Below are 26,522 nucleotides of genomic sequence, written 5' to 3' on the forward strand. Positions count from 1 at the left end.
TCTGAAGTTTGAGGCAGGTAGAGATCACATCTGGTTAAGGGAATCTTGTTATTTGAATCATCTTTTGTAGTGGAAAGGTTTTCACTCTTGGAATTAAAGAAAGGAAGACATTATAACCATAGGGTGTACTACAAACAGGGGCCCTCTGAATCTTAAGCGTCCAGTAATTCAGTCTGAACATTAAATAACTTGTGAAGGACAATAAAACAGGAAAGTAGATTGGAGCCTGTTGCATTTGGCTAATTTCAGTCACCTGTAAAAGCCTATTTCAGTTCTCCTTACTTCATTTGCAGAGTTTAACCAACTTAAGCCCCACCCACATATAATAACAAGCCTTTAACAATGTAAAAAGAGGCCTATATTGAATGCATGAGTTCCTCCCCACTCCCACCCCCCCGAAAAAAAATATATACATAATAGACATGGTATCTGTCATCTGGTTTTCCATTCTTCTATTTCTTGTTCTTAAGACCACAGAATGGAGATGATTGCTGAATTTTAAGTTAATGGCTGTTACTAGTTTTAGACTGCTGCATGAATTTCCATTTGTGGAGAACTGGAGGATTGGAGTTGGTCTCTGAGAATCCTAGCAGAAAAGATATAACATTTATCCGTTACCAAAGCATATGTGGTTCTCTTCCTCTCTCTCAAACCAGGTTCCCTTTGCTCATGCTCTTCCACTATTATATCAGATTATAGGAAGAAACTTCTCTCTAAAATAGTCTGAAAAATCTTTCAAAGACCCCTAATAATACTGCTTCTCCTTCATGTGATACATGCCAGGCAGATTTGGAAGGTGTTATCAAAGTTGTGGTCAGACCTTTACGTTAATCTGGTAGTTGGGGCTAGAATGGATAAGAGAATTGACCTAACTTTGCATATCCAGGTGAAATATAATGAGAGTTTGATCTTCAGTGGTAGCAGAGGCTTAGAACTGAGGAAAAACATGACTAGGACCTCGCAGCCAATTAAAGAGCAAGGAATGACTAAAAGTTGACAAGGAGGTTTTCAGTTTAGAGAATGGGGGAGCCGATCTCACAGAAATAAGGAAGTTAGGAGCAAAGAACTATTCTAGAGAGGAAGATGAGAAAGTGCTTTGGAAGTATCACTTTGAAGTGCAAATAGGTGAAAATGCCCCTTGGACAGGCCTGAAACTGTAAACGGGAGAGTCACTTAAATAGACTTGCCAGTTGATATAGGAGCGTAGAGGAGACACCTAAGGAAAGAGAAGGAAGGGAGCCCAGACATACTCTTAGGAACACTTATAATGAGGGGATGGAAGAAGAGCCAGGAACCAGCTGAGGAGAATGAGTGGCAGGAGGAAAACTTCATAGTGCATTGTTACAAAAGCTGAGGAAGGGAGGGAAGCTTCAGGAAGGAAAAGGTTGTCAGGGATTTTCAATATCAGGCCTGGTGTAGCAGAAAGAACTGAAGATTTAGAGCACTACTGTCCAATAGAAACATGATGATGTGACGTACAAATGTTAATTTTAAACTTTCTAGTAAACAGATTTTTAAAGGTAGAAGGAAAAATTTGAATACCATTTAATGTAACCCAGTACATCTAAAATGTTTTTATTTCAACATTGTAATTAATATAAAAATGTTCTTATCTGTCTTCCCCTCTAAGTAGTAAGCTCTTTAAGTAAAAAAGCATTATTTGATTCAACAGCATCCTTATCACAGCGTCTGGTTATGTAGAAGAAACCCAATAAGGGTTTGTTGATGAAAGGGCATAATGTTTGGTTTTCACAATGCCTAGTACAGTTCCTTAAGTTGATCTAAAGCAAAAGAGAATGCAAGCATTGCTGAGTATAACCAATGAATTACAAAGTAGTTAGATTTGAGTATTAACTTTTTCATTAAAGATTAGGTGTATTCTTCCCATTTCCACAGTGAATTTGAGACAGTGACTCAGGGTAATCATACCTTGTATGTAGAGTTATTGAAGTGAAATATTTGGAGGGGACATTCTTTATAATTTTACACATATTGATAATATAGTCCCATAGTTATTATTCTGAAATCTAAAAGCCTTGAAAAAACTGAAAGGCTTTTCATAATTCATTTGACAGCAAAAATCTAACCTGAACCTACTTATGTAATTTAAAACTACTTAATATGTTTCATTATATATTTATTAATTTGTTTGATTTTGTGATTCTAAGACCCTGAGGGGACATTATAAAACATATGGTGTTTGCATCATATTACCTTTATAAAAGCCAAAAAAAAAATGTGAATTCTAAACACTTTTAGTAAGTTCTAAGGGTCTCAGATAAAATATTTTGGATTTGTTCATTTTCATTGCATCTTCTGAGCCCACATAACCATTATTATTTAAAAACAACTACGCAAGCTCTATATATAACAGACTTCCCCAAAATTCAGTGTCTTAGAGCATGTGTCCTCACCCGAGGCTCTGCTTCAACGTGTAGGTCTGTGGATCAGCTAGGACAGTTTTGCTTCACTTGTCTTATTCTGGGGCCTTGGCGGAAGGGGCAGTGGCTACCCACAGTAAGCTCTTTTTAAGGCAACAGCAGAAGTACAAGAAGGCAAGGCCAACGGCATAAGCACAATTCAAGTGTCTGCTTGTGCCACAAATGCAAGATCCCATTGACCAAAGCAAGTCATATGATGTGCCCAAAAGCCTGGGGTGGGTAGTAGACTGCACCCATGTTGAGGCCAAAATAAGTCACAGAGCCAAGCCAACATCACTGCAGCACAGAGCCAAACCAACATCACTGCAGAGGGGAAGTATATTCCTCCCTTGGAGTACTGGGGGAAGGAGTGAATATCTGCTGAATAATAATCTAATCTATCACAGATGGTTCACAGAAGTGGAGTGGGATAGAAGAAGGGAAAAATATCACCAAATATGCTATCACTCACTATCTTTGCTCTTTTTAGTGTCTACCACTTTCACAGAGCCTCTTGTAGGGCTGGGGAAATGATTTTGCTCCTAGTCTAAAATTCAGAGGAGTCTTTCTAGGATGTACTCCTGAAATTTTAAGTTAGTTTCAAATTATTTTTGATTAATTTTGGGCATTGAATACATTTATTGTTGGATATGATCTTTTAAAACCTCAAATAGAGGCTCTCCAAGCCCATCCATATAATTAGAGCTCAGGCTTATTGTCCAGGAAAACACTGTCAAAGTAACATTGAAGCTGATTAAATACTTTTGTGGAAAATATAACAAATCACAAGCTCATTTTGGCACTTGAAAACTTCTTAGCATTACAATACAAAGATACTTTTGAAAATAACTTTTTGGTAGTTTTCTAAGTGAAGGAGAAACTAGTCAAGTGGCTAGAGTCATTAAAACAAGGCATAAGCCGTTTGTGCTAGAGAAGATCATGATTAAAAAAAAAATCTCCATGAACATGTTTGCTTCTGTGGAGTACAGATTTTGTTTATATTTATCTCCGAAGGTGAAGGAAGAAAATGGTATCTATAATTAAGTGAACATGTTACAAGAGTTTGAGGGTTAGATGTTGCCTTGGGATATAGTGAGAAAGATGTACTTTTTTGTTGGTGTTTCCCTTAAATGGGATTTTTAATAAACTTATTTTGCAATTCTAAACATTGCTCCAGTTATACTTTTTGATGTGCTGATTGATAGAAGGTTTTCTGGTTAGGTGGATTTTTCTGTTCAGCACATCTAGTCCTAGAGGTTATTTGTATTCTCTTGGGGCTTTTTTAGCTCTGTGTATAATAGAAATTTTAGTTGTCCATCAAAGAACAATTTCTTTTGCCTTTTATGTGATTGAGCAAGTGTCTTGAGAAAAAGGAATTGGATGGCAGTGAATTCAGGTATGCTCAGTCAGTCTCAGAAAATCTTTAACAGGTAGCCAGAGAGAGGAAACACTAAAATCTACTTCTGTCCCTATTCCCACTCCTTCTGCAATCTAGGTCACATGAAAAATTCTTACTCCTCAACAACTGTCTTGTTCTCAAGATACTGGTCAGAATGTTATAAAGCCTGCTAGTGTCTTTTGCCACACCGCCTGAACAGTGGGGTCATTGGCCTTCTCCATGGAGTCATCAATTGTTTTCAGCTGTTACTGGACCAGAATCAAATCTGGCTTTGCCTGTTCCCTTCTTGGTACCAACAATGTTTGTTTGTTCACCAGGCCTGACTGAAGACCTAGCTTAACCCTGTTGCCTGCCTCTGCTTCCTACTGAGCTCATGTAAAGAGCAGCTCTTCCAGGAATGGTGCCCTCCCTATAACATTGTGATCTTCAAAGCATCCGTGGAGGCCTGAGCTTTCTCTGGGTGAACCGGAAATGATCTGGGCTGGGCATCAGAAGACCTAGGTTCTAGAACTGGTGTTACTTACCCCATAATCGTGTACTGGCAGATTCTTTTACTTTTCCTGATCCTTAGTTTTTCACACATAAATATGGATGGATATACCTTTGAAAATAGTATTGAGATATGCTAAAGTGACTACTATATTATTAATGATCCTTGTAAGATTTGTCTGTCTGAGAAAGCTTCGGTATGATAATCAGTTTCTGTGGTTTCTTATAATAACTGAACAGATCCTATAAGCATAAGGCTAATAATGGAAACTACTAAAAATCAAAATGACCAGATTCTCATAGTTTATCTTTAAAAAATAAATAAATACTAGGACTGTGTATTAGGAATGTTTTTGGCACTTAAGTTTTTAATTTATAGTTGAACCAGTTATTGAAGCTTAAGATCTCATTTACTTCTAAACAGTAGTTTTACTAGTAATGAAAATCAGCTCACAATGTTTTAATGTTCATTATTGTAAACTCGTAAAGGGCACGGATGGAGTTTTACACAGAGGCAACATAGTGTAATATGTGAGCCTTTGCTTTGCTCCTTTGTTTACTCTTGGGCAAGTTAGTGAACTTCATGTGCCACATTATTTTCTTCGGTAGAATGAGTAAAGTGAGCATAATTAAAACTTCTCAGTGACTGTCTCTGAGTTTCGATATAAGTAGACAGCCAGTGAACTCCTATTTAGTAAATGGACAATCACTTTTCTTCTCATTTTTACCTGAAATCTAGAAGCATAGGTCACAACATTTACTTTGAATATTTAGAAAATATAACTGTTCTATTGGAATCCACCTCTCTTTTAGGTAAGCTAGCATACATATTGCCAAAGTCTTAATTTTATCTATTTTGAAAGACAGAACCATCTACGGCCATGCTACCCTGAACAAGCCCAATCCCTTCTGATCTTGGAAGCTAAACAGGGTCAGACTGTTTAGTACTTGGATGGGAGACCACCTAGGAAGACCAGGTGCTATAGGTGTAAAAAATAAAAAAATAAAAAAATAAAAATAAGGAATTGTGAGATGACAAGGTCCTTGCAATCTGTGAGGTCAACCAAGGGGTGCCTCACCTTAAAAAAAAAAAGACCATGTATGAGTAACCCTAAATATAGGTTTACTCCCACAAAATCTATTTAAATGTTTTAGTTGAAGTATATGGAAATGTACACACATCATAGGTGTGTATATAGCTCAGTGCTTTTTCAGACTGAAACCCGTGTGTAACTAGCACTCAGATCAAGAAGCAAAACAATCCCCTCAAAAGCTTCCCATGTACCCCCTTCCAATGAATTGTCCCCACAAAAGTATTGCCTCTGTTTCTATTTTTAATTCACTTTATTTTTTAAACAAATTTACACTAATTATATTTTCTTTAGTTAATTTGCAATGTTTTGATCCCACGCCAGCTGATTGTAGGCTGACGGGGAATAAGGGAGGGGAGGAGAAAGATAGGCATGGTATATAAAAGCATGTAAGGTAGAATGGAAAGCATACCTTGGTTAAAATTTTGTCTTGATTCGAATGAGCCAAATATAGGTAATTAAGGGTTGATTTGAACTCGATACCTTTACTAGAGGAAAAAGTTGCTTAATGTGTTTTTTATGAAAAATCATTAGCATAAAAAAGCGAATTTGGAGGGTAGAGGATCATGAAAATGAAGCACTGACAAAATACTTTTATGTAAATATGTACATGGTAATATTTTAGATACTATATATGAATTAGAATTTGTTTAGGTTGGGAAACAGACTTCTTTTATACTTCTGAAGACTAACTGTGAAAAGGAAAGTTGAAGTCCTAAAGAAAGAACTGGCTGATGGAGATTAAGGAAGGACAGGCAAATGAGGAAGTGGCCCCCAGGAGGGTGAACTCCGGGAGAGAGTGATGTATGTATATAAGGCTGTGCCAGGATGCGAAGGAGAGTCCTGAGGCTGGGAGTCAGGAGTCTGTGACCTTTTTGCTGGTCTGACCAATTATGTGATTTTTAAGCAAGCCGCTGAACTTGAATCTCCTTCTGCTTTTGTGAAATACATATGTTGCCTCTTTACCCCCTGTCTTGGGGCATTGTGGTAAGGATTAAATGAGATGATAGAATTTTGTAAAATTAAAAGCATTGGATAAATAGTTTTATGGAGATGTAAAAATTAGATTGGATTGGTCAGCATAGAAAAAGGGTGTTGGCGAGAACATTCTTTAAGATTATTCTCTAAATCTGAAATCATGAAGTGTCTTTGTGATGGAAAATATTTGGTTTCTCGAGTAGGTTTACTCATTATGAAGAGGTATCTTGAGCTGATAAAAGTTTGTCAGTTGAAGGTCATGGCAAATTAATAAATTTGTGGTTTATAAACTGGTCTTATTTGATTGATGTGAATGGATTTACTAGGAGTTGACCATCTCTGAGTGATCTGGTAAAATCTTATTTCAGACCTAATCCGGGAGCCTTCAAGTGACAGCAGCCTGCGAGGTCCTTAGAAAGCTTGGCCTGGACGAGGACACATGAAAGAAAGGTCTGTTTCTGCTGAAAGTATTTTATGAAAGTGTTTAAGAATAAAAGTATAATTGTAATGCACAAATAATTGTTTTCTTTTTCTCTTTTCAGAACTCTAAGAGGCTTTGTTTTCTGTGAAAAGATATTTCTGTATAGTTGCTCCAATGACAGAGTTACCTGCACCCTTGTCCTACTTCCAGAATGCACAGATGTCCGAGGACAACCACCTGAGTAATACTGCACATAGCCAGGTACAGTGTCAGCCTCTGCAACTGCCTTTGCCAAACTGGATTCAGTGATACCTCTCCCTCACCTCCAAGAGAGGCTGAGGAGGCTGAGCAGGCTCCCTCAACTTTACCAAATTCATGAATTTTTCTGAACTTCAGCTGACGGCAAAGCATTGTACCTTTTGCTGCTTGGGATACAAGGCTGTGTGGGACATGGGTTCCTCCCTGGCTCAGATACCACCTCTTTCATTGAGGCCTTCTCCAACTTCCTCCGCTAGTAGTTTGCCTGTCTTGCTCTTATTCTTTTATAGGCAGAGTACATTTTAATTATTTTTATTTTTTCAGTTCCTAGCATAGCTCCTGACAGTGCTCAGTCAACGTTTAATGACAGAATGCACGATGATGAATGCAAGGCTACATATAGAAGTCCTAGGAGAATTCAAAGGAGGGAATCAGGAAAGCAGTGTAATCCGTGGCTCGGGGCACAACGACTTCCCTGGCTACATAGATATCAAATCTGCCTGCAACCATTAGCTAATCATTACAGATTGAATGTGGCTTCCACATGTGACCTGTGAGATGGTTGGGGAACAGGTAGGATTTTTAGAGGTAGAGACAGAATGGGGAAAAAGATAAGGCAGCTATAAGCTATGCAGGGTGTGTCGGGGCACAGGGAATCAGACTTTTTCCTATTTCAACCAGAGGGCAAAACCAGTGGTGGAAGATACCAGAAAACAGGTTCTGAATCAGTAAAAAGAATTTTCTTGCAATTACTCTGTGTCTGAAACAGTATGGACTGCCCTGTAGGCTAGTGTGTGCTTGTTACTAAAAGCAGTCACAAAGGCTGGAAGACTACCAGCCTAATCTGCAGAGGGTTAGTCCATGGAATGAGCAATGAACTAGGTGGCCTGGAAGTTTGCTTCATACTCTGAAGATCTAGAATTCCAATTAAGGGTCAAAATGTGAGGAGGAAGTCTTCACAAAGAAGACTTTGAGAGATAGGTAGAATTAGAATAGAGCAAACTGGGAAGCCAATACTGATAGAAGAAATAATACCAGTGGAGGAAAAATCTTCCTAAAATATAAATTGATAGGGAGGCCATATCCAGAGATATAATGTCAACAAAGGCAGATCACTCTGTATTGCTGCAACATTTTTAATCTAGTGAAGTCAAGTTAAAATGAATATCAAGGGAAGCCCTGAAAGGGAACACAAGCTGTAAACATGTATGTAGCATGAGAGGTGTGTGGGGGAAGGTAGGGACTTTGTACCTTGTGCCTTGGTACTCGGTTGATAAAGAGGTGTTACAGACACTGATATTTGTGGCAACACATTTGCTCTTCTGTGCATCAGCAGCTTGGTTCACTCTTTTTTGCTGTTCCCTACCAATAGCTTTTTGAAAAATTAGGTTGGGGCCGGATTTTGAAGTTCTTTGGATACAGGATGTGAACATTTGGATGCTACAGACTTTGTACTCATTTTTAAACTGTTACTTCAGAAGACGGAGCGGGAAAGTGGGAACAGCCTAGTCGGGTCTCTGGGTACCCCTTCCTTAACCAGAGCAGCTCCTCTTTATTTACACATTAATCTTTTCTGGATCCCTTGAACAAGATTCCACAACTAACAAGTTTTGAAAAAACAGTTATTTGTAATTCATTTGACCAGAACCCTGCAAAGGCATCCTATCTCCAAATAAAATCTTATTTTGTGAGGTCTTAACTTTTCCCTCCACCCGCCCCCATCTCTGTCTTAGCTCTTACCACCGACTCCCTCAGTCACTGCTTCCTCAATTCTGCCTCTGAGCTCCTGGTTATTCTCCTCTTTTCAGATGGCTCCCTTCACTTCCTTCAAGTCCACCTCATGAGTCACCTTATCAGTGGGGCCTTGCCTTCCATGGTTTCCTCTCCCTTCTCTGCTTTATGGCACTCCCTATACCTTTATACTGCTTTCCTTGTGCTAGTATTTCTAGCATAGTATCTGTTTACTTGTGGATTTTGTTTACCTGCCTCCCCCTGCTGTGAACTGCTTGAGGCCAGCCAGGTACATAATCTTGTTCACTCCTATATCCCCAGTTCTAAGAACAGTGCTTAACAGGCACCTGGTGAGCTCTCCACTGTTAATGTAGTGCTATTTATATCCCTCACACTCAAGCTTTATGGGGCTTTCATGATATTATTTTTTTGCCTTTCTTTACACCCTAGCGACTGATAAATAAAATATCCTCTTGAAATAAAGGGTGTTACAGAGGAGGTACAATTGACATGGGCTTTTTATTAATAATTACATGTGTTCATAGTTTAGTTTTAGCAAGTCTTAGTGCCGCCAGTGTTCTCAGTGGTACCTTCCAGATCGATTAGGGCACCACTGTCTAGACCATCAGGTCTGATTTATTTATTTAATTTGACTCTGCTATTGATAATGTGATATCAAATAAGTTTATCTTTTGTTTATCTCCTTAAAAATGCCTTCTATAACTTACAAAGACCTTCTGTATACATTCTCAAATTTTCCAGTTATGGGATAGATATTGTTCCCATTTTACAGTTTAAATGGTTGTTCAAGATCACATAGAAAATTAAATGACAGACCTGGAACTTAAAACTGTGCTTTCTAATTCCAAACTTGTTGCAGGGTTCTTCCTGTTCTTCCAGCTGTATCTTACCTCAGAAAAATGTAATACTGTAAGGAGATATTCATTGTATGGAGAAAATTCTGAGGAAGAAAAATAGGAAGTCCATGTATTCATTTTTTCACCAGCGTAATTTTAAAAGAAAGAGGAAAAGAATCTTACTGTTAAGTTTTTTAGTTATAAAGAAGCCATTGTATAAGTATGTGCTCTGGTTGGTTATGAAAAAATGGGGATAGATCCTAATTTAAATTGGACATAGATGACTTTTGGTGAATTAATTGAAGCAGCTCTTTTATTTCTCTTGAATGGTGGATTTGTTTAATACAAGAACGTTATCTGGGCCTTTTTCTGTTGTTTGTGATCTCATAATCCTTTGGTTTACTTTCACTATGCCTATTAAAATAATTTGTAAGGTTTTATTTTTCTGGTGCAAAATTTTGATAGGTAGAGCTCTTTTCTCCTCACTTATCATAATTCTTTGCTAGAAGTCAGCCTCCATTTCATTTCTGCTAACAGAGGAATATGCTAAAACTAGAGAAGATTGAAAATATAACCTTTAGAATAGTGAAAATGTATATTTTGATTTGGTATAGACTTGCATCATTTATGTGGATTAGCTGAGACCTTTTTGCTTTTGTAAGATATAAAAAGGTGAATTTTTCGAAGTCTAAAATTTGTTTACATTATATATTAGAGCACTGATTTTCAAACCTTGATGTGCATTGGAATCCCCTGGAAGAATTGTTAATACAAATTCTTCTGGCTCCAAACTCAGAGTTCCTGATTTTATAGGTTTGGGATGGGGCCAGAGAATTTGCATTTCTGACCAATTACCAGATCTTGCCAATGCTTCTGGTCCAGGGACCATAGTTTGAGAACCACTATATTTAAGTAAAGAAATAAAGGAAAAGTGACATTAGAGAAAAACTATTGGATTTATTAATTGAATACTCAGTATTGTCGACATAAGAAACGCCCAAATCTGTAAAGAATTTTAATGAGTTTGAGTTAAACTGACAATTACCAGGAAGCAAAATCTCAATGGATTGAGAAAATGCCCCAGAGAATGGCAATTTTACAGTTTATTTTATACATTAGAATTAAAGGAGGAGACTTATGGAGGGTTACATGAAATTCACTGGTAGTAGATTAGGGAGGTGGGAGAAAGTGTTCGGAAATCTCACTGAGATCTGATAAGAAGTAAAATGGAGAGACACACTTCTTTTACATTGGTGGGTACAGGAGAATTGATAATTAACATTTATAGCACATAGAGATGGTATGCAGGAAGGCGGTGGGGCGGGGGCGGGGTGGCGAACAAAATAACCCGTGAGGGGTTCTGTGGCCTCCTGCTCTGGTGCAGAGGTTGTGCCTCGAGGGGTCTAGAAAAGGATTACTCTGACATTCCAAGAGAGAGATATCTTAGATGCAAAAAGACTATAGACAGGCTCACTTAAGGTAACTGATTGACCTTTGTCAAGGAAGCTACGGGCCCAGGATATGACTACTTGCCATGACCTTTTTGTTAGCAATTTTTATGTTCAGACCATTTATGTGGTTACTTTTGGTCTCTCTGAGTTTGTAGGGCCCACCATGCTGGCCTTTCTAAGCTTGTCAGGTTTAGGATTTGGCCCCTTTTTTGTCCATACTATTTTTATTCATATTAGTTTATTCTGACCCACATTTTCTAATCCTTAAAGAAATAAGTTGTCAATAGCCTTTTTGATTTAGAATGGAAAAAAGTCAGTCATTTATCACCTAAAAAAGAAGCCTTAGAAGAGTAATCCATTGGAAGATCAATAATGATCCTCTCTATAAAGCAATTGCTGAGGAACATTTATGTAAATCCGTTACCATCAGCTGCCAAATTTATAACATTAAAATGTGTCTGGTCATTATAAATGAAGGTCATCTGCAGTATCTTTTCTGAATTCAAAACATTAAATGCAAAGAACTTTATGTTGTTAGCAAATCATAGACTGGTAGCAATAACCTCATTTTCTAGATGATGGTGGTTCACTTTTAGGTATGAGAGATCCTATAAAATTAAACAGAAAGCAAACCTATAAGCTGTTTAAAGTGGTATTTAAGTTCTTGGGACCTTGAGGAGAAAAAAATAAATGAGTGATGTAAATTTAAACCGAATTGGGTTCACAGGCCCAGCCAGCCTTTGATAGTGTTAACTAATGTTTATACTAATGAATTTGTTCTCCCAGTTATGTAAAAATGAAGTAAGGAGAAAAATTCAGTCTTGCTGACCTCTAGAGGAACGTGCTTGCTTTTGAGTAAAGTCAGAAATCTTTGGCACAGATCTTAATTGTTTAAAAACTCAGGTTCAAGCCTAACACAATAGCCCCGTAAATGTTAAATATTATCTCTAGCCAGTTAATGTTCACTGTTCAGGGAAATGGCAGCCTTCCTTGACGTTAGAGTAATGGTTAAAGCTCTAACTCCAAGGAATCACAAAGCTTGGGCAGGTGCTGGATGGAGTTTTGTGTGTTGGAAACATTGCCTATGATTAATAAATATTTTCAAATTTTCCACATAACTTGCCAGTTCTTCAGTTAAGATACTCTTCTTGTTTTTCCTCCAGTGCAAGCTTAAGAGCCTCACATTTCTAAATGTAAAAATCCAAGCAATATCCATAAAGTCTCATAGGATTGATACTTTTTCTTAAAATTATTCATTTTAAGTAAGTAAATAATATGCAGACTATAAATATATCAACATAATGGAATACATTGTAACTTTTTAGGCATGTTGACTGTTATTGCATAGGAATGTATGTATGAAATAATATCAGATGGAACAGATACAGTATTTGTGAACATTCATTTTAGCCATGTACATATGTGTGTATGTTGAAAAACATTGCAATTTGTGATGTTATAAGAATAAGTTGTTTTCCTTATAAAATCATCTAAGTTCATATTCAGCAATACAAAATTATAAACTTAAGTATGGTAAAATGACCATGAACAAAGTCATAAGACAAACTGGGCAGAGGCTTATAATGCATAATGACATATATCTTAATGTACAAAGAATTTATGACATCAAAAGGAACACGAACAACTCAGTAACAACATTACCAAAGGCTCTGAGCAATATATATGGTGAAAGAAGAAGAAATAAAAATGGCACTAAATATATGAAAAGACTAGTTGATCAGCCTTACTAATAATCAGATGTAGAAATGAAAACTTCAGTTTTCACCTATCAGTGAGTAAGGATTGATACCCATTGCTACTGAAAGTGTGGGGGAAATTATGCTTTTCATGAGAGTTGAATTCATGTTTATTTGGCGGCATGTTGTCTGTTGAGTCTGCAAATCCACATGCCTTTCGGAGATAATTTGGAAATTTGATTTAAGAAATGCACATACCTTTCGACCTAGCATTTTCAATTCAGAATTTTATCCTATAGAGACGTTATCACAAGAGTGCCAAGAAATATAGATATTTATCGAAGCATTATTTGTGATAGAATTTTGAGATAAACTCAATCTTATGTTACTTATGGTTTACCCAGTCAGTAGTTTAAAGTAATGGCTAATAGTAGGATCTAATGACTAAACAGTCAGTTAGAATCTCTGCTGTAAAACTTCTTAGCTCTGTGATCTTTGGCAGATTACCTTGCCTCTCTAAGCTTTAGTTTCTTTATCTGTTAATTGAATGTTATAATATTAATAAAGTCAGTCTTATTAGGATTAAACGAGGATACTCACCTGAAGCTCATAGGCTAGTGTTTGACATGGTCAATAAATCTTAGTAGTTATTATCATAATTATTATTACTGTGCTGCTATTTAAGTTTGAAGTACATATTTAAAATTTTTTAATTACAGTTGACATTCGATGTTATATTAGTTTCAGGTGTGTAGCATAGTGGTTAGACATTTATATAACTTACAAAGTGATCCTCTGATAAGTCTGGTACCTACCTGGCACCATACATAGTTATTACAATATTATCGACTATATTCCCCATGCTGTATTTTACATCCCCATGATTATTTGTAACTGACGATTTGTACTTCTTAGTCCCTTCACCTCTTACACCCCCCCTCCCAGCACCCTCCACTTCTCTCTGCCAACCATCAGTTTGTTTTCTGTATCTGTGAGTTTGTTTTGTTTGTTGTTTTATTTTGTTTTTCAGATTCCACATATAAGTGAAATCATGTGGTATTTGTCTTTCTCTGTCTGACTTTTTTCACTTAGCGTAGTACCAAGTTGGAGATATATTTATATGTACTGGCATAGAAAGGTTTCTGATATTAAGTGACAAAAGCAAATTGCAGCACAAGGCTTTCAAAATCTCGAAAAGTACATCAGATTTTTCACCATATTCATGTTGTGGGACAGAGATTAGGAAGGACACTTGCTTTCTACGTTATAAACAACCGTTTATAACGCTTAAAAATGTCTTGAAAATGTTTAGAGACTATCATTTACATTTTAATTACAGAAATAAAACTTAAGAAAAAAGGTAGGCAGAAAACAAGGTTTAAAAAAACAAGCAGGTACTACACTGAATTAAAAACAATTTTTGCTGTTTGAGAAATACTCTCACTACTTGAGGGTCCACATGCCTTGAGTGACTGGACCTGTACTTGCATCATGTTCTGAAGTAAGGTGAAAGGAGAAAATTGAAATTAAGCCTCTGACTTAATGGTGTAGGAGCTCTGGAGAATGTGGGTTCATAGGAACTCACTTCCCATGGACTCACCACTTCCAGTAGGACCCCACCCTCTCTGAAACTTGCAACATTTTTATAGTGAGTAATCCTTCCCTCTGCCCTTGAAATGAAATCATTTATAATGACTACAACATCAGTTTTTCTGAACCTTATAAATAGCCTTTATAGGTAAAACTACGGAGGTAGTGAAAAAATCAGGTTTCAGGATATAGGGGGAAAGGAAGGATAAATAGGCAGACTACAAAGAATTTTTAGGACAGTGAAACTATTCTGGATGGTACTATGGTAGATACATGTTGTAACATTTTTCAAATCCCATAGAATACAATACCAAGAGTGAACCCTAATGTAAACTGTGGACTTTGGATGCTAATGACATGTCACTGTAGGTTCATTGATTGTAAAAGGGTACCGCTGTGGTGTAGGATGTTGTTAGGGGAAGGCTGTATGGGGACAAGGGGTATATGGGAACTTTTGCTCAGTTTTGCTATGAACCCAAAACTGCTCTAAAAAATATATTTTTTAAAAGGCATAAAGAAATGAATTACCAAGCCACACACACAAAAGCCCTTTACGTTCTTGTCTTTTAGAAATGTGTGCCAAAATACTTAGTAAGGAAATATGTCCAGGTTTGCCTCAAAATAATACTGGTGGGGCAAAGTGGGAGGGAAAATAGGTGGAATAGGATTGGCTGTGTTGATAAAGCCAAGTCAAGTGTACATGGGGCTTCATTATACCCTTTTTTTTTTCATTAAACACTTTTGACAGTATTTTAACTTTTTCCATTATAAAAAGTGTTTTTTAATTAGTCTTAAAATAAATCATTATTTTAATATTTAGCCACTAAGATTTTTCAAATTTTGGAAATCCCTCAGTAGTTCTAGTGTCATCATCTAATAGTATTCAATTCACCTACATACCCCTTTGAGAAAGATCCTTTTTTTAAAAACAGCTTTATTTAGGTATACTTGGCATACAGTTAACTGCACATATTTAAAATATACAATTTGATAAGTTTTGACATGTGCATATACCCTTGAAACCACCACCACAGTCAAGATCATGAACATAACCATCAAAAGTTTCCGTATAGTCCTTTGTAATCTCTTCCTTTTTCACCTCCCAAACTGCTCCCCATTCCCAGGTAACCACTGATCAGATTTTTGTCACTATACTCTAGTTTTCATTTCCTGGAATTTTATATAAATGAAATCATACAGTACATACTCTTGTTTGGCTTCTTTCGGCGTAATTATTTCAAGATTTATCAGTGTTCTGGCATGTATCAGTAGTTGATTTTTATTGCTGAAATAAATTGTATTCCATTATATGGGTATACCACATTTTTTTAACCCATTCACTCTGATGAATATTTGCATTTCCAATTTTGGGTTATTGCAAATAAGGCATTCATGTACAAATCTTTGAATGGGCATATTTTTTTTTTTATTTTGAGTAAAGGCATAAGAGTAGAATATGATGCAATGTGGTAGTTCTATATTTAACTTTTTAAGATGCTGTCAATTTTCCAAATTGGTTGTGTAATTTTGCACCGGCAGTGTATGAGAGTTCTGGTTCTTCCACATTGTCAGCACTTGGTAAGGTCAGTCCTTTTAATTTTTTAATCATTCTCTAGGGTGTGTAGTAGTATCTGATTGTGGTTTTAATTTGCATTTATCTGAATAATGATGTTTAAATGTGCTTTTCATGTGCTTATTTATCATCCTGATATCTTTGGTGAACTGTCTGTTCAAATCTCTTGCCCAGTTTTTTCATTGGGTTGTTGTTTTCTTACTGAGTTTTGAAAGTTCTTTATATATTCTGTATACAAGTCCCCTATGATACATAGGTTTTCAGACATTTTCTCCCACTCTGTGGCTTGTCTTTTTGTTAACAGTGATTTTGGAAGAGCAGAAATAGATCATTTTAGATATTGAAGTCCCTTTTATCAATTTTTTCTCTTGTGGAGTTTTTTTTTGTTGTTTGTTTGTTTGTTTTTGATATCTAAGAAGTCATTGCCTAAACTTAAGTTCTCAAAAGTTTTTTCTTACATTTTCTGGAAACTATAGTTTTAAGTTTTACATTTAGGTCTGTGTAGTGAGTGTAAGTTTTGGCATGTGGTATGAAGTATGGATCAAAGTATATTTTTCTCCATTTAGATATCCAGTTGTTTCAGCAGCATTTGTTGACAGAGATTGTCCTTTCTCCATTGAACTGCCTTTGCACCTTTTTTGTCCATCTTTGTGCCTATACTACATTTTCTTGGTTACTCCAACTCTATAAGAAGTCTTAAAATCAAGTAGCATTAGTTCTTCAATTTTTGAAGTTGTTTTTGGATATCTTAAGTCTTTTGTTTTTCCATATGAATTTTACAATTATTTCTACAAAAAAAAAAAAAAAAAAAGCCTGCTAGAATTTTGATTGAGATTACATTCAATCTATGGATCAGTTCAGGGTGCGATGGGTTTGATAGAATTGGCACCTTCGTAATACTGAGTCTTTCAGTCTATGAACAGTATATCTTTACATTTATTTAGGTCTTAATAAATCTTTTTTAACTATGTACATTTCAGTAGCATTTCAAAGCTTACTGTGTTGACAAGGGCTTGTTGAAATAGGCACTCTCCTACGTTACTGAGTCCCTGAGTCTTTAAATTGGTATAACCCATAGGGAGAGTTTGGCAATATATATCAGAATCTCAAATGCATCTATACTTTGACCCAGCAATTACTTCAGACACTTTGTCCTACAAATATGCCACCACAGATGTGAAAAAACTTAATAGGGGCATTCATTGCAGTGGTGTTTGTAATGGCAAAAAGTTGGAAGCAAGTTAAATGTCCATCGTTAGGGGATTGGCCTAATGAATTAGGGTATACACTGACTATGTAGTTGGTTAATTTTTTTTTTAAGAATATGAATGTTCTTTGTGTAGTGATGAATAAAAAATCTCTAAGATACAGTTGAGCAAAGAAAGCAAAGTGCAGGACATTTGTGTGAAAAGACAGAATGAGAATATGTATTTGTATTTGCTTGTATGTACATTATGAAATTTGGTAGGATTTGCAGAGAACAATGAGGTAATCTGGGAGATTAGGAAACTAAGTAGATAGATAGTTCAGTGAGAGACTTTACTGTACACTGTTTTATACTCTCACTTTAGAACCATACGAATGTTTTACCTGTTTAATAAATTACAGTTAAAAAAAGGAAACATAGTTTTAAAAATAGTATTCAAAGTACTATAAAAAAAAGAAGGGTGTGTGCGTGCATGTATGAGAGAGAGAGAGAGAGAGAAAAACAGTGCTCTAGTATCCCATATCAGCTTTGTGGGGAAGTCAGGGTGGAGTTGGCTAATGTTCATTATAAACCAGAACATCCAGCTGAGTAATGTGGATGTGCATATTATGATTGCCTCTTTCATGCTAGATATACCCAATTAAACTGTTCTTGTAGCTTAATAGGACAGCTGTGGTGTCATAGAAAGAACACAGGTTTTGAAGCAAGAGACTTGAATTCATTTCCTGCCTCTCTGCTGTTTTCTGGCTGTGAGATTTTGGACAAGTTGCTTTCATGTTCATCAGAACCTTTCAACATGTGAAAAGAATAAATGAGATAATGTAAGAATGCTTTGTAAATTATCAAATATTATATAAAGAGAGCTATTACTTTTAGTTTATTTTGAAAATCAACCCATTAAGTCGGTCACAATTGTATTGCTGACTGAGCATTAGCTGCAAACATAACACTCTTAGCATATGGCTTAGTCACCTCCTCCCAAGAAAATAGAAGGATGAATGTCCTCAACTCTCCTGCCCCTCAGCTATCTGTGACACTATGCCTCTGCTCTCCAGATCCTACCTTCCTCATAACCATTTCCTTCCTGCTAGACTTTGGCCACTCTAGTGACTTGTGTTCAGCAAAAATTATTTTTCTTGGTGACTGGTGTACATATTTCTACCTTTTGTGATTTGGAGTAGTTAGTTTCCTTTCCATTCCTCATAGAGTGTGAGTCTTCATGAATATTTTCTCTGTGAGGTCAAAGAGGCACTTCCTGACCTCCAGTCTGAGGTAGAGAGCAGCAGTGCCTTTGTAAGGCCAACTCTTCTCTCTTCTTTTGTTCTCCTCCATTTATCCCCTCCCCTGTTCCATTAGTTTTCTCACTGTCTTGTATGTCAGTCTCTTCCTCTAATCCTAACTCTGTACTTCGACCTGAAAAGTATGCTCAAGACTCTAACATCCCTAAAATAACTTTTTCCAATTTGAATCCCTTCTATTGTCATATGATTTTTTTCTTCAAACAGTGATTGCCTTTAATTTCTCAATTTCCATTCATTTCTCAGTTCATTACGCTTTATGATCTAACTTCCCTCCTGTTTTACTTGTCTAAAGAGTTTGGTGAACTTCCCACTGTCAGATTCACTGACTTTTCAGCTCTCAGTCTGCTTGACTGTGATGATACCTTTTAGAAATGTGCTTCTCCTTTGGCTTCTGTGATACATTGATTCCTGGGTTTTCTTCCCTCTCCCCTATTCTTAATCCCGTTTGCTGGGTTTTCTTCTGTCACCTGCTGCTTAAGCTTAGAGGGTTAGTCACACTTCATCATCTCACTCTGTATTTTTCCTTTCACAGCTGTTGTAGTATATTAATGACCAACAAGTTCATACTATTCCTACTTCCCATCTCTACTCTCTCCCTAAGATTTCATCCATTTCCATAGCAGTAGCAGCTAATAATTTCCCCCAGCTCTCTTCTGAACTTGAAATTCTTATCAACTGCCTTTGGAATTTCCTGCCTGGTTGCAGGTACTTGAAATTCACCTATTTATCTCCCTAATGAAAATATCTCTCCTCTCCTCCAGCCTGCTCATCTTCTTGTGTTCCCTATCTCTATCAATGCCATCATCCTTCCTAGTCTCTTATTCTGGAAACCTGGAGTCGTCCTTGACTTCTTCCTGACCATTACATGTAATTTGCCACAAAGTCCTGTCAGTTCTGCTTCTGAAATATCTCATACATCTATTTTCATCGCCACTCAGTCAAGTTTCTTAAAAATGAAACATAACCTAATGTGTTACTTCATCAACCTTGACAATTTTTATGACATTCTGTTGCCTACAGGACAAAGTCTAAAGTCCTTGGCTTGACAAACAAGTTTCTTTAGAACCTGCTCCTACTCACCTTTTCTACCACCAGCCCTGACTAACCATATTCTCCAGCCCCCTCAAGTGTACTTTCTGGTTTTCTGCATATGCCTTATACTTCACCTTTACACCTGTGTCACTGTTCATGGCACCTCTGCTTGGAGCCCATTCACCTTCCACTCACTCTTAAAGGTTCTGCTCAAGAATTGTACCTTTTGTGTTATATTTCTTGACCACACAGAATTATAGTCCTGTAGCACTTTATTCATATCTCTAATATATTCATTCTGTATTAAAACTAATTTTTGAACTCCTTAAGGACAGCATCTAGATCTTATTAACCTTGGTATTACCACAGAAGAGTACTTGGGATATAGAATTTTGACAGCTTCCTGTGGGATGGTTATATTGAAAGGGAAGTGAAAGAGAACTCAGCCCACACTGAGTCTGCAGAGCTCCCATGTTGTCTTGTGAACAGCAAATTAAGATGGTTAAGAACTTGATTTCTGCAATCAGGCACACCCAGGTTCAAACCCACTCTGTAACACTTGCTGGCTGTGGCTGTTTCCTTAACCTTATAGTGGGGATGATGGGGTGGCTGTGAGAATTAAATGTAAAGTACGTATTAATCCCTTGTATATTGTAATCATTTATAAGCTATTAAGTATGTAATATGTTTTTAATGAACTTCAGCAGTAATACTCTATAGTAATACTTAGTTATATTCTGTAGTCAAAACTGAGGTACAAGAGTGGCATATTCTCACAGTATCTTCCCAAGAGAACCCTTTCTTAACCAAGCCGATTACATCTTACCAGCGACAGTGACTATCAGTCGACTTTTATCTCCTGTGTTCTATTATCTGTGAGGAGGAGTACCTGTTATTTTTCCTGTTAACTATTATTTTTATTGTTGTTAGTGCTCCTGGGATTCATTCTATCCTTTGCAAAAACTGAATTTTAGATATGAACAGTGATACCCAAAAAGATATTAAGCTTGAAGAATAGGAAAGGTGAAACCCAGGATAAGGATACAGGTAATAATGTGGTGTTCGGATTAAGAGTCTGAGGAAAGTAGAATCTAAGAAAGGTTCTCATTTCATTCCATCATCCATCAAGTATTATTGTCCCCTAACTCTGTACAGAGTACAGTGGGAATGGGGCAGGGATGTAAGAATCATTCAAGGCCTAGTTTCTCTCCATAAAGGTTTTTTTTTTTTAAATTGAATACTTTTTTGAGATAATTGTAGATTTATATGCAATTGTGCAAAATAATACAGAGATATCCCTTCTACATCAGTAAGATTTTAAGTCTTTAATAATGAAGGTGAGATAGTTTCTTGTATCACTGGTATAAAACCACAGATAGAAAACATTAATTTGGAATAGGTGTAATTACTCGTGCAGGTGTCAGCATTAAGTCAAACCTCGAAGGATGAGTGTACCCTGCATTAGGCTGGGAATGGAAGTGGAGAATGAGGAAAGCCAAGACCTAGGTGAGAGGGAGGACCTGGGGTCCTTCAGTGAACAGTGGTAAATAATCTAGACTTCTTAGCTGTACACTTCTAATATATTGGTTCTTTCTTGCCTTAGATTTTTAGAACTTAAGTAGTGATGAGCCTATCGATAATCTCAGGTCCAACTGTTACATTTTCTGTTTTTGATACAAAATACCTTGATTCTCTTGAGAGTCTAACTTGTTGAAAAACTTTTTCTTATGCTTTCAGAATGACAGTAGAGAGCGGCGTGAGCACAGCAGCGAAAGGCGGAGGCGTGGCAACCCTGAGCCATTATCTAATGGCGGACCCCAGGGTAACGCACTGCAGGTGGTGGAGCAGGATGATGAAGAGGATGAGGAGCTGACACTGAAATATGGCGCCAAACATGTTATCATGCTCTTTGTCCCCGTGACTCTCTGTATGGTGGTAGTGGTGGCTACAATCAAATCAGTCAGCTTTTATACCCGAAAGGATGGGCAGCTGTATGTATGAGTGTTGCTTTATTCTCAAGGCCACTGTAGCTTTTCTTCATAGCATGTTATCACCACTTCAGATGCATCACCTCAAGGGGCATGAAGGCAAGAGAATTCTTCCAGTCAGAAGCTGAGAGAGTGAGGGGTTATTTATTACTTACTACTTTAAGTAGAGAAAATTAAAGCTACAAAATTATATTTCCTGTATGGTGTCACCAAGGGCTGAATTTATTTGGAATTGAGCAGGTAAAGGCTTGAATAGTAATCTTTCCCACTGGCAGGGCCAGTGGTACCATTGTTCTTTGCCTGGAATGTTCTTTCCTTTGCTAACTTAGGTAGATTAATTCCTATCATTCTTCTCACTTTGGCTTAAATGTTAAGTCTACAGATAATTTCCATGATTCTCTCAGCAGAATTAGGTACTTTCTGGTATTCTTTCTCATAGCAACCTGTTCTTTTTCACTTGTAACAATAAGGAAATACATATATTTATTGACATTATTTATTTAATACTTGGTTTCCTTATATACTATAAGTCCTATCAGCATACTTTGTTTCCAGGGCGAGGTATGTAATAAATGCTCAGCCAAAAAAGTCGTTAATTGAAAGGATGAAGAATTAATACAAGTTGGTACTCTCTAGATTCTTGGGGGAACTGTCATGTAGATTCTCTGATGTGCTGGTGTCAGCCCTTTGCCTCCAAGAAAAATGCTTTGATTCATATGTCACCTAGTTCTGTCTCTAGGACTCTTGGGTTCAAACAAGCTGTAAGTGAATTTTAGAATTTGGAATTGGCAAGTGTCTGAAAAACTGTGTAGAGTTCTGAAAACCAAGCTTTTAACCTTTAGGAGAGAGGCTAAGATGATGATTGAAGAGCAGGGGTTACAGACAATAGCCAAAAGAGATTGAGGAATATTCTCTGTAGGAGTTAGAGTTAGGTTTGGTTATGTGTTATAGAACAGGGTTAGCAAGCTATAGCTCATAGGTCAGATCTGCCTGCCACATATTTTTGTAAATGAAGTTTTATTGGAACACAACCACGTCCATTCATTTACCTATTGTCTATGTCTGCTTTCATGCTATAATGGCAGAGTTGCATGATTGCAACAAAGACCATATGACCCACAAAGCTTAAAATATTTACTCTCTAGTTCGTTACAGAAAGTTTGCTGACCCTATTACTAAAAAATCAAAACATTACTGGTTTAAATGATATATGTTTTTTATCTCTTTCCCACAGAATAGTGCAGAGATAGTCCAGATTGGTATAGTGGCTTCACATTCATCAAGGACTCAGACTCCTTTTATTTTTAACTTCTGTACTCTAGGTTATTTCAGAGTCTGTATTCCAGGTTATTATGGGTACCAGAGCTCCAGCCTTCATTTAGACAGCAGGAAGCAGGAAAGAGTCTGGGAGGAAAGGACATAAGACATCTCTTAGCAGAATTAACTTCTTTCTTAGAAGTTCTACACAAGTTATTTACTTATAACTCATTGGCAATTACTTAGTCTCACAGCCACACCTGACTATAACGGAATCAGAAGTAAAGTCTTTTAGCTGGAAACATTGGCACCTAGCGTAAAAGTGTTTTTATGTGAATGAGAAACAAGGAGAAAATGGGCATGTGACTTTATCTCAAGCAATTCCAGTTGCAATCACCCTAAAGATGAAAAATAATAATTATAAGCCATATTACCTTGCTCTGACAACCACTTGTAGCCTGGGTAGTTTACGTGGCAGAATCCGGTTCTTTAGCAAATCACAAGCTGTGGAGAAAGAACATTTGATGAGGTAATTATTGCAGCATATAGCTCACAAGTCCACCTCTCCATATTTTAGATATCTCCTTTCATTTTGAAGCACTTATTTTAGAGGATAGCTATTTTTCTTAGGGCAAAATTTCTTGGCTAGATTGACGAGATGGAGAAAAGTGACATAAGGTATCAGTTAAATCAGGAAACTAAACTGTGTGGTTAGATAGGGTATGTGGTTTGGGATATCTATCCATCAGCACTTACTGGGGCTTTTGTGTTTTGTTTTATTGTAGAATCTATACCCCATTCACAGAAGACACCGAGACTGTGGGCCAGAGAGCCCTGCACTCCATTCTGAATGCTGCTATCATGATCAGCGTCATTGTTGTTATGACTATTCTCCTGGTCGCTCTATATAAATACAGGTGCTATAAGGTGAGCATGAGAGACAGAGCTTTGCTTTCCACCACGTTCTTTTTATGATTGGGTTTTCCTGTCGCATATCTTATTTGGCCTAGTAAAGAAAAAGTTCTTAATATTCTAGAACTAAGTTACTTTTTAGTTTTTTTCCACCTCATTGTGCAACATTTGAAAAATACAAAAAGGTATAAATGGAAAACAAATGTTTTCATGTTATATCACAATCTAAATGGTTTTTTAAAAATATTTTTATTAAAATATAGCTAACATACAATATTGTCTTAGTTTCAGTTATACTATCACAGTTTAACATTTTGATTTGCGGTGCATATATGACATTCCAAAGGGATATATCCTAAGACCTTTGGGATTCCCTCATTCACAAACAGCATTATAGAATATATTTGTCCCCATAAAATAATATGTAACTTAAAAATTCATATTTTCATCCTTGAGTACAGAACAGTCAAGCCACCTTCAGATGCTGGTTTAAACTTATTGGTGACTGGCTCTGTTCCTTCTTCTAAATCGGTAACCATCCATTCCTTTACCACCTCTCCTGCAGTAGCGCTGATTCTCTCCTTGGGAAATAAGCGGAAGGGAGGTTGTGCAGGAAAGATGCAGGCCCAACTTTCCCAGCCTCTGCTGCCCTAGCTCACTCTCTAGTTAAGTGACTCACTTTTGAATTTCAGCTACCCGGCACATGTTTCAGATTCATGCCTCCAAAAAATGACAAATTATTACAAGTCATGGACCTTCAGAGTCATTCTCAAATAAATAAATATTAACGTTCCGAATATTGAAATCTGTTTCCTTCTAGTATTTATTTCTGTAAATTTTCCTTCTAGTATTTCTTTTTAACATGGTTAAAATAAAATGTATAATCATCAATATATGTTTTTTCTTTGATGTAAGCATTTTTCCATATCATAAAGCCTTAGAAAATATGTCTAACAGTTACATACTATTTGACTCAATGGGTGTCTTATAATTTACTTCTCCTTATTTCTCTTGTGTTGGACATTTGTTTTCAGTTTTTCATGATTCTGAAAAACAATGAATGTCATTATGCATAGAGCTTTTTCAATTCCTCACACTATTTTTTTAGGGTAAAATCCTAGACAGAATTTCTGGGGTAAAGTATATACATATTTTTAACTGTCTTGGTATGCAAAATTCCCTTTTCAAAATGATACTATCAATTTGTACTTAACACTAGTAGTGAATGAGACTGTCTGTCTTACCCATCTTCACCAGCACTGAATTCTTTTTAAAATCTGTTAATTTTTACAGGCAAAATAAAATGTCTTAATTTGCATTTAGTTGATTACTAGTAAGATTGAATACCTTTTCAGTGTTCACAAACTCTAAAATTACATAGTTTGTCCTTGCTTGTTTGAGTGGGTGGAAGTGATAATCTAAGTGATGACCATCTTCAGTCTGACATTAGCATACAGAGAAGATTGAAGGGGAAATGTGTGTGTATAATGATGACAGGTAGTCATCAGCACTCAGAAGGCCAAAGAGCAAATGATCTAAACCCATGCTGAGAAGCATTCTCTTCCCACTATTTAAATGTGATCAAGTGTTAAATACTTTTCTTGGTCCTTTTTTCCACCATATATGTATTGTCTGTACACAAGTGTTTACCTGCTAGTTCCATTTCTCTCGTTTATTGGCCTCTGACTTTCATCTGGATTATATGCTACCGTTGTTTCTTCATATTTTATAGGGAGTATTTAGAGTCATATCCACATTTACACATCTTGAGGATGGGCCCACAAGTTCATAATAACTTTAAGAAGTTACTTTCCTGAGTTTCTTCTTTTCTGTAATTTCCCTGATACTTTCTAGTTCTTATGGACTTCTCTGTTCCATTCTTCCAGCCAGAAAGCTGGACTTTATTTTCCCAGCATCAGGGCCAAGGTGGGAGGACAGAGAGAAATACAGCAAGGGCCATTTGCTTCACTCTCTGGGAACTACAACTTCTACGATCAGCTGAGAAGCCTCTTCTCCTAAATGTTAGGCTCCTGTCACCGCCATTGCCACCACCACAGGATTGTTTGAGGGCTGGATGTGAAAGAATGGAGAAAATGAAAAAAACAGAAACTTGGATTTTGTATTCCTTTTTCGTGTTAGGAGACCTTGGTCCTGGTCTTTTAGCCAGAACTAGAGGGAATCTCCAGCTGCTCTGATTGTCTTAGTTTCAGGTATACTATCTTGCTAATGCCCACCCAGGTGGAGTTCAGGTGGAAAAGGGTAGTACCAGAGAGAAAAAAGTGGTAAACTCACTGTTGGTTCCCTAGTATTTTTAATTCCCCAGCCCACCTGCCTCCCTTTACTTTTCAAAGTCCTTCACTATCAGCTGCATGCATTGTATTCAGGTTTTCAGTTGCATTCAGTGAGAGAAACAGGGTGGAATATGCTTTTTACTCCTTGTTATCTAGAAACTCTCTTTTATTTATTTTTTATTTTTTAAATTTTAATTAGTTTCAAGTATACTGTACATTGGTTAGACATCTATATAGTTCCTAAAACAATTCCCCCAATTGCTCCCTCCCTCCCCTGACCTTCCACTTAGCCAGCGTATTAATGCTAACTGCATTCCCTATGCTGTGCTCCCCATCCCCGTGACCATCCCTTAGCTACTTATTTGTACTTCTTTAACTTTTCACTCCATTCTCCCAGCCCCCCAGTACTCCCTCCCCTCTGTCTGTCACCAAATTGTCCACTCTATTTGTGAGTCTGTTTTGATTAGTTTGTTCTTTTTATTCCTTAGATTCCACATATAAGTGAAACCATATAGTGTTTATCTTTCTCTGTCCGACTTAAATACCTTCTAGGTCCATCGAAGCAATATCTTTTTCCAT

The 26,522-nt window shown here is 36.8% G+C and overlaps 1 protein-coding gene and 1 pseudogene across 2 annotated transcripts in view; both read left to right on the forward strand.

Moving 5' to 3' along the window:
- PSEN1 (presenilin 1) overlaps positions 1 to 26,522 on the forward strand; it is a 59,337-nt gene that overhangs the window by 915 nt on the left and 31,900 nt on the right. Inside the window, exons 2-5 of one of the 2 annotated variants that reach the window (XM_039883714.1) lie at positions 6,746 to 6,827; positions 6,920 to 7,059; positions 21,233 to 21,486; positions 23,526 to 23,667. In XM_039883714.1, coding sequence (XP_039739648.1) covers positions 6,973 to 7,059; positions 21,233 to 21,486; positions 23,526 to 23,667 — 483 coding nt within the window. In that variant the 5' untranslated portion in view covers positions 6,746 to 6,827; positions 6,920 to 6,972. The remainder of the gene's footprint in view (positions 1 to 6,745; positions 6,828 to 6,919; positions 7,060 to 21,232; positions 21,487 to 23,525; positions 23,668 to 26,522) is intronic. The other variant, XM_039883715.1, reaches the window with a different exon arrangement.
- LOC120619878 (uncharacterized) lies at positions 5,180 to 5,297 on the forward strand (annotated as a pseudogene).

This window comes from Pteropus medius, unplaced genomic scaffold (assembly GCF_902729225.1).
Source record: "Pteropus medius unplaced genomic scaffold, Ma_sr-lr_union100, whole genome shotgun sequence".
Classification (NCBI taxonomy): domain Eukaryota; kingdom Metazoa; phylum Chordata; class Mammalia; order Chiroptera; family Pteropodidae; genus Pteropus; species Pteropus medius.